The 15508-nt window shown below is 36.4% G+C and overlaps 1 protein-coding gene across 6 annotated transcripts in view; it reads left to right on the top strand.

Annotated features, from left to right (window-relative positions):
* Window positions 1–15508, top strand: part of CALCRL (calcitonin receptor like receptor) — a 73993-nt gene that overhangs the window by 34478 nt on the left and 24007 nt on the right. For 5 of the 6 annotated variants that reach the window (XM_041124060.1, XM_041124061.1, XM_041124062.1 and 2 more), the window contains 5 exons: window positions 7179–7278; window positions 8261–8405; window positions 9924–10034; window positions 10989–11101; window positions 14233–14324. In XM_041124060.1, coding sequence (XP_040979994.1) covers window positions 7179–7278; window positions 8261–8405; window positions 9924–10034; window positions 10989–11101; window positions 14233–14324 — 561 coding nt within the window. Of the gene's footprint in view, window positions 1–5891; window positions 5983–7178; window positions 7279–8260; window positions 8406–9923; window positions 10035–10988; window positions 11102–14232; window positions 14325–15508 lie in introns of all 6 variants that reach the window. The other variant, XM_030018535.2, reaches the window with a different exon arrangement.

Below are 15508 nucleotides of genomic sequence, written 5' to 3'. Positions count from 1 at the left end.
GTAAAGAAGTGTGTTACTGGGGAACTGATTTCTGCAGTAAAGGTGGGTTTATGTTACCTGCCACCTCTTGCTCTCTCATTTCAGATTAGAAATAAGAAAGTTTTACTGTATTGTGCTATCAGACTCGTGATAGAGGTTTCTGTTTAGAAGATAAAATAATCAGTACTTTAGGCAGGAAATACTATAACCAAGAAAACTGCGAAATTATTTTGGAAGTGTGGAGTATTGTGTCTCTTACTTATCCTAAATAATTTTACTTTGCTTTGATATTTTTAACATTCATATGATGCATTTATTTGGCACAGTTAGATATCCTGCCTAATTGTAACTATAACCCTAATTGAGTCTTTGTCTGTCTTCCACATGCAATTGCTGCATTTGCTACTGCTGGCTTCATAGAAAGTTCATCATATTTGAGAAAGAGGGGTGGAGCCTTCATAAATGATAGGAAAAGCATTGAAAGCAAAGAGGCCAAGAGAAGACCTGTCTATGTAAAAGCAAGGAGGAAATACTCTTACCTTTCATCAGTGGAAATTCTGTTTTGAAGAGCCAAAGTTGGCGTGATGGACAAAGACACAAGAACATGTCAGCTCTGCAGTCTGCTTTATGGAGAGGAGTAACATTGCCCAAGAGCAGAAATTGCAGAATATTCCAGAGGAACAATGTTGTGGATGTTTCCTCATCCAAACCCTCATTTGGAGGGTTTTGTTGTAGTGTTTTTTTTTCTGGTGTTTTGTTGGTTGGTTGGTTTGGTTTTTCACTGGACCTCCATAGCCCATGTTTCTTCTCAGGATAATTTACAATGTCATCCAAACCTGTGAACTGAAGAAGAAAAGTGTTACAAAATAGCGAGGGTTCCCTCCTCCCTGAGAAAAACTAGCACCACCATCACTCTATGATAGGTTCTTATGGTTTTAGGCATTTAGAACTGGCCAAGAGTGTTGTCAATTACTGCTAGTAATGTCTGTTGGGTGCAGCAGACAAAATTTAGCTGAACGGTAGCCAAAAGCTGTTAAAGGGAAAAAAATACACAGGAGTACTTTAATCCGTGTAATCTTATCTACAGATGGTTCTGCAATCTCTGTAAGGCCTCTGGCAAGCAACTAGATTGATGCAAAAACAAAACCAAAAAAAATCTGCGTGCTAATAGAGAGAGTAAAAGATGTGAAACATCTCTGCGAACTAGACCTAATTTTCTACTTGCAATAAGCCTGAGACCTTGAGACGTGCATAGCATGTGGCCCGAGAAATAAACAGCGAGTACTTTCTCATACCGAGCCTAACCACCACCTAATGCATAATGAAGTTATTAAAAAATAAATACTAGAACAGTGAAATTGAGATATACTGCTCTGTTTCTTCTTTATTTATTTTAATCCTCAAGAAGAGAGTAAATGCCATTGTGCCACAATGGCTCCCTAGGAAAAACTCCTGGAAAGAAAGGTAGAAGGAGGAATGTTTCAGTGTGGCATTTTTTTATAATGTCTCCATGCATGTGAACAATGCTGTGGGTTCATAGAATGAGATGTCTGAAGAAACTCGGTGTGTTTATAAACTTGGGGTTTATTTCCTATAGTACTTTTCATGGTGGTTATATGAATATTGCAAATCTTTTCCTAATTATCAATTCACTTGTGGAGGTCTTCATGCACCCTGTAAGCCTCTTGATTCTGCAGTGCAAGAAGGGATCTCAGTTTATCCCTTTGTAAGCCGCTGCATTTCTCAGAAAAGCTCTTTGCAGTTTTCTGTCTTTATGATGCTGCTTGCTACCGGTTGGTGGTATACACAACGTTCTATCATAGTACTCCTAAGGAGTTCAAAATAGTATTAGGAGCATTTTGTCTTTTTTTGTTATTCAGTTTTTCCTGATCTGTGCCCCATCTCATTTGAAGAGAGGAGGTCACACTGGGGGTTTGAAAGAATATCTGCGGTAAGGATAGGAATGCCTTCTTATAGCAGTACCATTAGCATCACAATTGAGTTGTACCAGTGTTTTAAACCAGTATAGTAAGTCAAATTTTGTTTGTGGTAAAATCCAGCAACGTGCAGATCTGACATATTTGGGTATATACCACTTCCTTCGAGTGAAGGAGACTATATTTGAAAAAAACCAAGCCCTGTCACTAACTGAATGAAGAGAATAGTGCAATGAAATCTGTTGGAAGCTGTGAAGTGCTTATGGTTCTGTACTGTAAAAATTGCCTCAGGGAGGATCAAACTCTTTTGATCTTTTGCCTCACCTGTTTTAGGAGTCTGTAACTGCTGATGCCTGCGTCTTAATTCAGAGTGGCTGTGAGTAGGGAATTCTAGTGTCGTGAAACTGTACTACCCAGCATTTATTAGATTTGTTCCATAACTATTATTTTTGAGCCTTTTAAACTCCATAATTATTAGGAGGATGGCGTAATTCCCACACATACAGCTGTGACTTGTTATGTGATACCACCAGAGCAGTTTGGTCCAAATCCTGGTAGAAGCGGTTCACTCAGAAATAAGGGCATTTTACCTGATTAGGAAGATTTCCAAATTGCCCTGTGTTGCACTCTAAGGTAAGTATGGAGATTTTGTAGTCTGCTTTCAGGACTAAATGAATCTGGTGTGTATTAATGTTTGGCTGGTACTGCCCACTTGCAAAAGCCTTTTAGTTAGAAGAGAATCTGCATCAGTAAAGACTCTATCTGTAATTCCATTTGAGACTACTGGTTTTTTTTCTAACAGTGTACTACAGCAATTCAAATTAGGGACGCTTGAAAAGGGTTGGGCATTTTCCAACTTCTTGGTTTTGCCTATATATTGGGTTGAAACAACCAAATGTTGCCTGGGGCTTTAAATACTTTGAGTTGTATGCCTCCCTCTAAAAAGAACCAGAAATAACAAAATAGCATGTATAGCTATTTCTGAGAGATATGGCAACAAAACAAAAATCAGGGAGTGCTAGAACAACAGCCGGGGCGGGGTGGGGGGTGGGTGTAGTGGTCCAGAAAATAGCCATTCTGGCCCCCATTTTCAGTCAGAGAGGAAGGCTATACGGCTATATTTGCACATGTTCAACATTAGTGTTGCAAGAGTATAGCACACTGCAAGATATGTAATTTATACTGAAAGTGTTTTGGGGTTTGGTTGTTTGGGGTTTTTTTCTTTTCCTGGGAAAATCAAAGATTGCCAATTAGTGAAAAATGTTTGTGCGTATGTATGAATGTACATGCAATGACATAATGAGACTCTCCCTCCTAGTCCACTCCTACAGAGTTGCATTCTGACTTAAAGTCAGACTTAAGGGCAACTGCTTAAGGTAGAAGCTGCCTGTGTATTTTCTTTTGTACTAAATTGGTCAGGTGATTGAAGTTAAAAAAATGATTTTTCTTGCTGACTACTTTTTCTAACCCTTTTGCTGTATCATTGAAGTAGGAAGTGTCTGGAGCTCAGCAAGGATGACATTTATTCTTGGGAGGATGGGAAAAGGTTAAAAGTAGAAACAGCTGATGAGGCAGGATGGCTCTGTGGAGAAAGCAGGAGGAAGAGAAATGTGAACATCTGTTAAAGCTATACCAGTGACTGTTTTGGCTAAGTTAAGCTTGCAGTTCCTTTTGAATTCCTGCTTCTTCAGTAGATGTCACTGATATCAATGACAAACACGATATAGGCCTTTGGAGTGTCATTAATTTGGGTAACAGAGAATGTAATAAAGAGGAAAAACAGGCAGTTCCATTTTATTTTATTTTTTAAGTTATCCCAGTCTTCAGTTCAACATGCACTAAAAATAAAAATGAGATTTTGAAGATCTGATTTGCTATTGCAATACCCCGTTCTCTTCCCACTGATGATACCTTTTACCAGGAAAATACTTAAGCCAGAGGACTGCTGGTAGTTGTGGTGTTGTGTCCACTGACTTACAGTATCGTTCAATACCCATCATGAAAATCACAGTCCTGCTGGCTTTTTTTCAGATCCCCGCTGTCACAGAGTGGAGCTGGAGGATTCTGTCTAGGCTGCCACCATATTTTCCCTGAAGCTAACATTCAGTACACTCAAATTAACTTCAATCCAATACAGTTGTCCTCTCTCCCCCACAGTAGAATTGTCAAAGATGTTTAATAGCAGAACAACAACTTGGGAAGCATTATTATTTAAAGAAATCTAAGAATGGGTCTCTTTAATTATTAATTTCTTTTCCTTGTGCATCTGATACCTCCCAGCTCTGAGACAGAGAGAACTTTCTGAGAATCACATTTGGTTTGCATTTCATCAGAACAGATGATTAATAAAAGCAGCCTGACTTTCTCAGCAGTACTGGCTTGCTACCTCAATCAACGGACTAAGTTGCTGTCCATTCTTAAGAAAGTTTTTAATCTTCCTGTGAAAGTTCTTGTCCAAACTAACTAGAATAAATAATGAGTGAATTAATTCATGTAGTGATGCAAGAAATGCTTTCCTGAAGTCCAAATAGGCATCTGAATGACCTTCATCCTGCATTTTGTAATTAAGTCCAAAAGTAGTGCTGTTTAAAAAAAAGGATATATATATGGGTTTTTTGCATTTAGCAGCTGTGAGAAATGAGTGTAAAGCATAGAGTGAATTATAGACTTGACTTAATCTTTTATCTCCTGGGAAGAATTAATAATTTAGCAGTGGATACTGGAATAGTTGATAGGAAATGTCTACAAAACCACTAGATATGAAAAGATTTGGACCATTAAAGGAACTGAGCTAAAGGGTGACTTTTGATATTGTGAAACAGAAATAATCATGGACTCTGAATCAAAGCAGATAAATTCTGCTTTTGTTTATATGATATTGTATCTTCTAGGTAAATAAAAATAAGCAAGGCTAAGTGAGGGCAATATTTGAATATGCATTTTAAATTTGCCATCCAACATTTGTTTTAGTATAAGGATTTTTGGAACTATTATAGAGAAAATTATTTTGAACTCTTGTATATATATACAGAAAAAGAGACACTAAATTATGGTTGCTATGTTCTACTTGTTTGGTCTCTTCGCTTGTCCAGTGCACATCATTTCTGGGTTTTAAACCTGTGCAGATGTGCTTTGGCATACTTTGAAGAGAGAAGATTACTCAATTACTTTACAACCAAGTAGTTAATTCCAATTTCCTTAGAAGGCCAGTGTTGTTTTTTTCCCCTTCCTAGGTAAACAGACACAACTATAAATGAATGAAACTTGTGATGGGTTTCAATTAATCTCCCTTGCCCCCAGTTATCATGCAGAATTCAAATCGTATTGCCTCTTTGCTTATTTAGGTATCTTCATTTGTATTGGGTTTTCAGTCAATCTTTAGTCACTACACATAGATGTTTAGATTTTTCTTTAGTTAACATAGTGGTTTTTACAATTTTCTATTCACTGTAGTTCTCATCATGTGGATTTTCCAGAGAAGTATTAGCTCAAACTGAGAATATATTTCATGTATGTTGATTGGTCTTCCTGTTAGTGTTTTAAGAGCCTTCAGAACAGCATAGCTGAATTTCAGTGTCTCGCTGAATTACCTGTGCAATTTCCAGCAATCAGTATTAGAGGATTGCATGCCAGTGGTAAAAATAGAGGGAAGATTACTGATACAGTTTTAGCCTAGGTTAAACAGGCACAACAGTAACTGATTTTACAACACATTTCTTGTATTTGCATTAAGCTGTACAATAAACAGCAGTGATCTCATATTTTGTAGTCGGTATATCCTACAAAATGCTCTTTATTGTATTATAGTTGTGTTAAGAGGACCTAGTCTCAGTGTAAAAGAAGAAAAGAAGTAGATATAGAATGCTTGCTTTTTGTGACTAAGACAGGGCTTTTTTTAAAGGATGGGCTTTTTGTAAAATTACTTTTGCTGGCCAACGTACTATCAGTTGTTTGTCATCCACTGGTCTCTTGTAGGACATGACTGCTGGATAAGAAAAACTTCCAAAGACAAGAGCAAGTGTGATCCAAGGGAGAATGTGGCTTGGGTCAGAAGACAGGTTTGCATGTAGGTACTCAGCTCCCAACAGCCCTCTTGCTTCGGTAGCAGTGGGATTTTTGAGCTAGGTATATGAAGGACCTTTGGGGTATGTGAGTTTTATGTCTTAAGTAGCCATGTATTATTTGTAGTGAATTAATCTGTACAAGGGAGCTAAAATCACTCAGATGTGGTCCCCTTTAATTTGGCTGGTAATAGCTTCTTTGATGCTAGTACAGTGAGATACTTAGATTTTGAAAGGTGGTTTAGTTGTAACAACTTAATCTAAATGTGGAGAGGTCTTTTGCTACCACGCAAGCAGAAGAGAAGCTCTTACCTCCATTCCAGGCTCGGCTTTGTGATCTTCTCAGGCAACCTCAGGGCACAGTGAAATATTGCATGAGAAATCTCTTAGATGTTTTCCTTCCTTTTGAGGGAGTTGTTGCGGCAGGGTTGTGCTTAATAGATGGTCTAGGTGCTTAATAAATAATTTTGTATATTTTATGTTTTAGGTGCATTTTACACTTCAAAAATCAATTCCAAGAATAGTCTGCACTGTAAGATGATTATAGCTGTTTTGGGTAGTTCTGTTTTCTTCAAACTACAGATAACAAAACTAGTTAACAGCTACTGCAGATACAGAAACTAGTTTACAGCTCACAATTAATTCTTGCATTGCCATTGTCATATTTGCAAAGTTGTAACTTCAAGATGAAGTGGCTAACTTACTAGATCAGTTCTTGCAGAAATGGCAAAATCAAAAATCAGCTGGCATGAAGAGAACAGGAAATAATAGTGTGTGTGTGTTTGTGAAAGTCTAAGTCTACTTTAGAGGAAACTGAACTGCAGTTTGCTATGGTTGCCCAAAGGCAGAGATGTCCAGGAGTCAACTCGTATCTCAGGGCTAATTGCTACACATCTGTTAGAGTTGATACCAGCTACCTGACTGAGCCAAACCCTCCGGAGAATTGGTCTTAGTTGAGGCAATGGAGGCAGCAGGGCAGGAAAAACCCTCCTGCTGGAATTCACTGCTGGTGAATTGAGTGCATTTTTTTGACATCATATTTGTACATCTCCATGTATATCACACAGCACCACTATGTGTGAATGAAAATTGAGAGGACGTCCATTGATTTGTCTTAATTCAGAAAGAAAATATGAAGTCTTTTATCAGTGCTGGCTTTCACGAATTACTAAATTTGTTCCTACTTTCTTTTCCATTGCAGTTTGAGTTCATTCAACTACAATATAAAATTCGCTGCACCAGATGTAAAAATGACAAAAAACTGGATCACATCTTTGCTGTTCTTCTTATCAGTTACTATGGTGAGTCTTACGGATTTTTTAAATCACTTCCAGATTTAACAACTGTGTACAGAATACCATAGGAATTATTAATATGGAAATGCAGAAACAACTAATCTTGTGTTCAAATGTAGTTTCTGCACAGCAGGATCTTTATCTACATTCTGTTCTCCTTTTAATTCTGGTGGTAAAGGAACAGAAATAGTATTTACCTCTGCTGAACCCAGCATATCCTTTGCTAGCAGAGAACTTTACAGTAACAGTTGACAAGTGACATATAAGCAGCACTATGCAGAGGACATCCTTGGAACTTTTAATTTCACCCCTTGTATGACAATGGTACAGTATTTCAATTTGCAGCTTTGTTTTTTCCGTGAAGTTTAGTAGCTTCCCATAAAATATTTAACTTCTTTTTAAAATGTACTTAAAAGGTTCAGGTTTTGATCAAGATCCACTTTCTTTATTATTATTATTTTTACTAACTATAAAAGTGGATGTCATGACTTTTGAATACCTTTTTGTATTGAGGGTTGGCTTCATGGTTTGCAAGACTATAGAGAAACCAAATAGCTCTGAACAAGCCAAAACCTTCAGCGCATACGGTATATGGAAAGTCTCTTTTCGTAAAGGATCATTTTGGGCCTGATTTAAATGCCTTTTAGACTAATGTAACTTCGATATATTTTACTGGATTTTGTAAAAGCTGTTTATATGCTTCTGACTGTCTCAGTGCTTTCTAAGCATTTTTCCATTATTATTTATAAATCTTGCAGATTGTTACTCCCCCATGCTCATTCAGGAGATATTTGTCAAGATTCAGTAGTAAGAAGAATTGCTAAATTAACGAGAAAAACATAAAATCATATTGTCAGTAATAAGATTTGAAGATAATTTTCCTTCAGTAAAATAATATTTAAAACATAGTATTTAGAAAGATTGACATTTAAGAAGTTTATATTGGAGTTTGTACATGACTTGCTAAAAAAGGTCTTTTTCCTCGTAGTTTTTTGCCACTGCTATACCATCTGAAGGGCATCAGAATATGACAGAGGACTTCGCTCAACTGAGTGTTACACGGAATAAAATTATGACAGCACAGTATGAATGCTACCAGAAAATTATGCAAGATCCTATTCATAGGAAAGAAGGTAGAGATCATTTTCTTATAAGGTTTTACAAAGGCAAATGGTCCACAGACATGATTACAGTAATTCAGGATCCCTTAAGTTATATTCATTTCTTGTCTTGGTAGCAATGATTTTTCAGGCTGTAACTGTATTTGTACGAGTTTTTAGAACCATCACTTTGGGATTCATGAAGATAAAGTAATCCGTTATATTACCTGCCCATAGCACCACTTCTTACATAACACAAAGCTTTTATTTCTGATGAGATAAGAAAATGTTAATTTAAATAGATATCCAGATTAAAAAATGATGACTGATTAATCTTACCACTTTATTACATTTCATGCTCTTGTAATACCTCTGTCTACCTGGTCACATCCGCCTTTAAAAATTGAAAGTATCTTGATACACACAATTTCCCTACTTTGAGGGTTGTGTTAGTATCATTAATGCTTTTTCTGATAACTCATTCTGAGCTAACCTCGGTAGCTCTGCCTGTCACTGCATTCACTGTTTCTGACTTTATAACTTCTGGAAACATTGAATGGCTTTTGAGGCAAGAACAGGTAATTGCATTCTTTTACAATGAGTTTTTTTTCTTTTCTGAAATGATTCATTGGAGGAACTGAATGTCTGGAGGTCAGAAATGGATACGAGTACGACAGTGTAAGCTTACGTCTAGCCTGGGTCATCACAGCTTCAGAAGGATCTGGACAAATTGGAAAATCTTCAGATGAGGAGGAATTACATGATGTTTGAAAAATGCAGTCTTTGAGATGGGGGCATTATTAAGTCTTAAAAAGAAAACTGAAGGAAGATACTAAAAACATCTTCAAATTTGTAGAGAGGGTCAGTCATTCTGTGAGCCTTTTGGGAAAGGATTTGTTTATAAAACCCCAGCTTGTTCTCAAGGGAGGTTTATTTTAGATGTTAACTTTCATGGGAGTGCAGTGAGGCATTGAAACAGGCTCTTGAGGGACACTGTGGATTCCCTGTCCCTGGAGCACTTGGAGAACTGTCTGTCCATGATGACCGCTGCAGGCTTAGCTCTGCTTGAGGCAGAGGAGCTGTGGCTGCCTCCCAGCCAGCCTTTCTGATGGCTTTTACGATACCACTGTGTTTTCAGTGAAGTAGTAAACCTATGTATAGGCTTGTATACATCCAAAATATAAGTAAGTTCAGTAAAACAGTCCTTGCAAGCTTAAGGCTCTTTGTTAATGTACATTATTTGGTCTGAATTGATTTAGGGGTTTTTGCCTACTGTGCTCTAGATCTGAGGTTTGTAAATTGTAGATGCAGACCATTTCAAGGTGAATGATGATGGATTTTAAAATGTGTTCGAAGAAATGTACGTATAAGGAACTATTTCTATTAAGTGGAGTTTTAATTAACCACTGCTAAATCTTATCTTTCTACTTTCTTTTTTTTCTCATTGCTGCAAGTGAGAAACTTACTTTATGCAGTCTTACATCTTACTTTTGAAAGAGTGTTGTGAAAGAATGGTTGTTATTTTATTACCAGGTCTCTACTTGTTTGCAGGTCCTTACTGTAACAGGACATGGGATGGCTGGTTGTGCTGGAGTGATGTTGCTGCCGGAACTGTGTCAGTACAGCGTTGTCCTGACTACTTTCAGGATTTCAACCCATCAGGTGAGTGTGCATGGGCTTCTACATCAACATATTTCTTAATAAATTGAGGGTTTGGGTGCTTGATGCCTCCTGTTTGCCCTACTCAAGTCACTAATGCCCCAGAATTTCTGTAACTCCAAACCCATTATTTGCATTTTCCCTTTATCACACAGAAAACTGATAAGTTACTTATTTGCTTTTCTGAAATATGTCCTTGAGGGATTCCGTAGATTAGGAAATAGAAGTTGAAGTTAGATCAGTTTTTTCCTCTTAGGGATGAGCTTTTCTTTCTAACACACAAGCAGAAATATGACTTATTCTTTTACCTCAATTTAGCAATTGAAGTTGACAAGAGTTTCTCCCACAAGTGAATTTTTTCCTGTTTCTGTAGGCTCAACTTTACATCTTTGAGCATGTGGAAAATGTCATAGATTTTTCACTCTTGTCTCTTTCTGCTGCTTTTGGTATTTCCCAGTGTCCTTTCATGCCTCTTTCTATTTGAAGATAGAAATCATTATGTGGTCCCAGAAATTTTCCAGTTTGGTTCTTGAGCAGTTTCTCTATTGATGTTTTCCTGCCTGTCCAATCCTAATTTACAGAGGTAGGATGTCAGACTTCAGTTTAGATCTTGGATGTTAAACAAGCCATTTAAATATTCTCGTCACTTCACCTGGTAGTTCTCTAACAGTTTGATATATTTTGATACTTACTGGATTGGAGGAGGGATATCTATTTGTTTTCTTAAGAAAAACAAATCATCAGTTGCCTTTGCCAAGCAAAAGCAATGGTCTCTAGTTTCTCAGAATTCATAGTAACAAGAAATGTCTCTCTAGTCATATTAATAAAGCTGTCATTTGTTTGCCAATCTTTCTTCATTAAATACTAGGCATCAGGAAGTAGAACGTCAGTGCTGACTGTTGTGTTTTTCTTTTGTTTTTCTTTTTTTGTTTTTCTTTCCATCTACTTTGACTGTAGAAAAAGTTACGAAGATCTGTGATCCAAGTGGGAATTGGTTTAGACATCCAGAAAGCAACAGGACGTGGACAAACTATACCCAGTGTAATATCTATACACATGAAAAAGTGAAGGTAGGAAAGGACTAAGTGCATGTTAGCAGTGTCAAGAAACTGATCTGAAAAATTTCACAAGTTTCAAAAAATAGTAGGGCAGTTGATGCAACATCAAAATGCAAAAAGAAGAAAGCATGTTGAATAAGAAAGATGAATTGTGCAAAACAGACTCAAAAACCCCAGCCCACCTGCTTTGTCTTTTACAGCTGATTTCAACTGCTTGAATAATATGATCCTATTTTTGTTTATGGGTATTTTAAATGTGTAGGTACTCGTACTTGTCTAGGTCATCCACAGTCATCTACTGGTAAGCAAAGTGCATGCCTTATAAGAGCAGACCTTTATGTTTTGCTCTGTAATTTTGAAGTAGGGCCCAAGTTCAGCAGAACTGTGGGAGGTTTGCACATCTCTGGAAGACGTGCTGAGGGCATGGGTTTATCCAATTAACTTACAGTGACAGATTTTCAGCAGGTGCACAACCAAACTTTTACTTGGGATTAATACGTATTCTAGGTAGCTTTAAGTAGAGTTTGGATGTTTTGGGGTTGGGTTTTTTGCCCCAGCGTGAAAACCAGAGCTAATATTTTCTTTTTTACAAAAGTGTAGACAAGCTGTAGTTGAATGGATTCACCACGGGATCTTTGGAGGCTAAAGGGAGGTAAATGATGAGAAGTGTTAGATAGGGTTTGTTTTTCATTGTGATCCTTTGCCTGTGTTATATCTTGTGTCCTGGCTCCCAAGTGCCATTTTTTCAGTTTCTGAGATACCAAGTTGCTCACATGAATGGAAAACCTATACTTCAAGTTTACTTAAGTGAAATTTTGCAAGCATCCAAAATTATCTCAGGCCAGGCAGCAAAATGCTTTGAGAAAGTTGTTTTCTATATATGAAAGGTAGACTCTATGCACACACACATATCCATGTGGGTATGTGTATAGGTGCTATTTTTATAGACTTCAGTTTATCTTGAAATTGCCCATCCATTAACAGATTTAAAAAAAAAAATTAAAAAAAAATCTGGTAAATCTCCAAATGCCCTCTTTCTGAGATATTCTTTGATATGTGAGGATATAATTGCATATTTGCCCCCGCCCCCACACCCTGCCCCCAGCTGTATGTCCACTAATATTCTTTATGTTTATGAAACATTCAGTCATGGGATGAAGCAGTAAATTGAAACTGTAAATGCCCAAGAACTAGGAATATAAAATGCAGGTCAGGATAGACTGTAAATTAATTTGGACCTCATGGAAAAGAGCTCAATAATAGTAGACTGTGTCAAGAATACTGACATCTAGTCAAGATCCTAACTGCCTGCATTATTGCTGTCAAGAGCACTTTAGGGTATTTACCTAGAAACCATATTGAGAAAAGGTGGTAATAGATGATAATAAGGTACTTTTTTATTGCATTTTCTCAAATCATGAGACATTGAATACACTAATGGCAGTTTAATTCTACTAGCAGAAACGCTATAATTCATTGATTCTTGCTAATATTTGGCTGGAAACTGAGAGAATATTATTCAGACAGCAGCAGATCCATGCAGGTCCTTCTTTATGAATAATGAGCTAGTTTCCCTCAGGCTGCTTTGCCAGCATATTTCAACTCTGTCATGCATCAGCAGCTATTGTTTAAATGGAATAATAGCTCTGAAGAAAGCCTTACTGCTTGCTACAGTTCTATGTCTTTTATATTAAACAACATTATCTTTTCACTTTGCTCAGAAGGTGGGTTAGATAATGCACAATAAATGTGACTGTTGTCCATTGTTCAATTCTTATTGTTATTGCCCTCATCAGCAGTCCCTGTTGTACCACTGTTTTGTGTCAGTTCTAAATTTTGTGGAAATCTTCTAAATCCTTAACGTGCACCTTAGCCTAAATTGGTCACTGAATGAGGTGGTGATATCAGATATGGACCTATCATAGAAAGGCTGTCATTACGTATGTGTAGCCAAGCTTTAGCGTTTCAGGGGTGACCCTTGTTTTTTCTCGCTTCCAAATTTTTATGAAAGTTTCACTTAAACCTATTGCATTGCCTTTTTTTTTTTTTTTTAAGTTTTCACATTTTTTAAAATAATGATAATTTGAAAAACTCTAGCATGTACAAAGAGGTACCCTTGTTTCATCTTACAACCTTCTTAAAGCTTTACCTGGAATCTTTTTACATTATTTCAAAAGTCAATATATGTAGTAAGCTGCAGTTAGTCTATCTTAAATTGGAATAAGTTCAGAGGACACATACAGTTTGGAGTACATGAGCATTTGTATGTATGCTCTAATTCTTCCTATAGAATCCAGATAGTTATGCTTTATTGTGATAGTCTAAGGTTCAACATGAAAATCTTCATTTCTGTATGTGCAAAATGATAATCTTACATTTAATGCAACAAGCGGAATTTTGTGTGGCAGATTCCATAACTGAAAGCAGGGGTTTGTTACTAGTGGAATTTAATATATTTATTAATTCAAAGAATTAATGATAACATGTTGTATATATTCCAAATATTAATTTACTAGTTCCTCATTTTTACCTTTTATATCTACCCAGCTTTTCATAATTCTGTAATTTGGTTGTAGGCTTATTTAACAAGACTGTTTAGTCTTCACTATTTTTGAGTCATTGTTAATTTTTTCATGCCCTTCCTTAAATGCCAAATGAAAACTAAATTTCCAATATCATAATCACAGCTTGCTTTCAAGGAAGTATCTTTAAACGGTAAGAAAAAACCTATGAGGAAAAAATACATAAATTCATATAGGAAGCACAAGTTTTACTTAAGAGTTGTGTTAATAGATGAATCAAGCCTCAGACAGGAATCTACCCAGTGCAGTAGCATAAATAGCCAGATTTATGTAAATGCTCAGAAAAAACATAGCAACATATATTAGAAACCCAATGTTTTAACTGAGAGGAGGTAAGTTCTAGTGATGATTTCAACAAATCTGTTGGGTATCTTACAGAAAGAGTTTTTAGTAAGATGTTGATTTGCAGGATTCTAAACTTGGTTCATCATTATCTGTAATGTTTTTATTTTCTTAATGCTATTATAGTCATTTTATATGCAGAAGAGATGTATAAGTATGTGCTTTATCGACAATAGTTCTGTTGCATCACAGGTGCTTGGTTTTGTTCTTGTATTGCAGACTGCTCTGAATTTGTATTACTTGGCCATCATTGGACATGGTCTTTCAATTGCATCGCTTCTGATTTCTCTTGGCATATTCTTTTATTTTAAGTAAGTATATTTAAAATCCTTTACCAAATATCAGTGGCTGCAACAATCCTAGTTCCAATACTTTGAAAGACCAGCCATCCCAATGAAATTAGATGGAGCAAGAAGGTGAAGAAAGTCACTATATTGGTTTGGCTTTGAACATTATACTGTAATAAAATTTTAGGTTTCTTTTCTTAGAAACCTAAAATCCCAAATCTGCAAAAAAAACCCTGTAGAATATATTGAAAATAGGAAATGGGAAAGTTTTGTTTGTTTGTTTGTTTGGGTTTTGTGGTTTGTTTTGGGTTTTTTTTAATAAGTTACAGTGTGGATATGCCAGGCATCAACCAAAGAGCAAAGGGAAACCGAAATACTGTTGACATGTGGTAGGTACCGTAACATTCCAAAGTAGGTAGCCACAAAATATAATAAACTGTAAAGAAAGTAAGGCTAGGAGCTATAGTAGGAATGGGAATAATAAAAATAATCCTTTTTTGTTAATGTATTCACCTAATTATGTCTATGACAGTTATGTCATATCCACTGACTAACAGTTATGATGTAACCTTCTTGAAAGTTTGAGCGGTGTATTGCCAGTGCCACAACAACTTGTAATATAATGCACGGGTCTTTTAAAATTAGTCTTCTTTTTATTTCACATTTTGTGAAAGTACTTTTCTTTCCCAGGAAAGATTTTTTTTTTTCAAGAAGTTGTTAAGGCTTAGTAGAAATGTGAAACCATGAGTGTTGCCACATAAGTAGAGCTGAGAGAGACAAGTTGTTATCTGTGCCAAATGCTGCACTGCACAGTGTAGGCTTTCCTTGTTAACTGGCACTAGTTTAATCATTTCTGCATCGTTTTTCATTGGATAATACAGATCTGCTCTATGATCTTACCTATTTCTTACCACTATACCCTACTGTCTCACTCCATCTTTTTTTTTTTCCTAACATTTAAATATGAATAGTACATACACTATGTGGGGCTAGCTCAGATTTTTCTTTTCTCATGCTCTGGACTTTGATTAGGTAGAAGTAGCAGATATCTGATAAAAAATTATCCTTTTTAGTCACATCTGACTGAATATAGTGTTTCCAATTTAGATATGCATTATTTCCCCAGGTTCTGGGACAACATTTCCACAAGTCCCCAACAAATGAGTGTTTCAACTTTGTAGCCTCTATGAAATCCAATATTCAAGATG

Source organism: Aquila chrysaetos, chromosome 6 (genome assembly GCF_900496995.4).
Source record: "Aquila chrysaetos chrysaetos chromosome 6, bAquChr1.4, whole genome shotgun sequence".
NCBI lineage: Eukaryota > Metazoa > Chordata > Aves > Accipitriformes > Accipitridae > Aquila > Aquila chrysaetos.
This window is presented reverse-complemented; position numbering and strand designations above follow the sequence as displayed.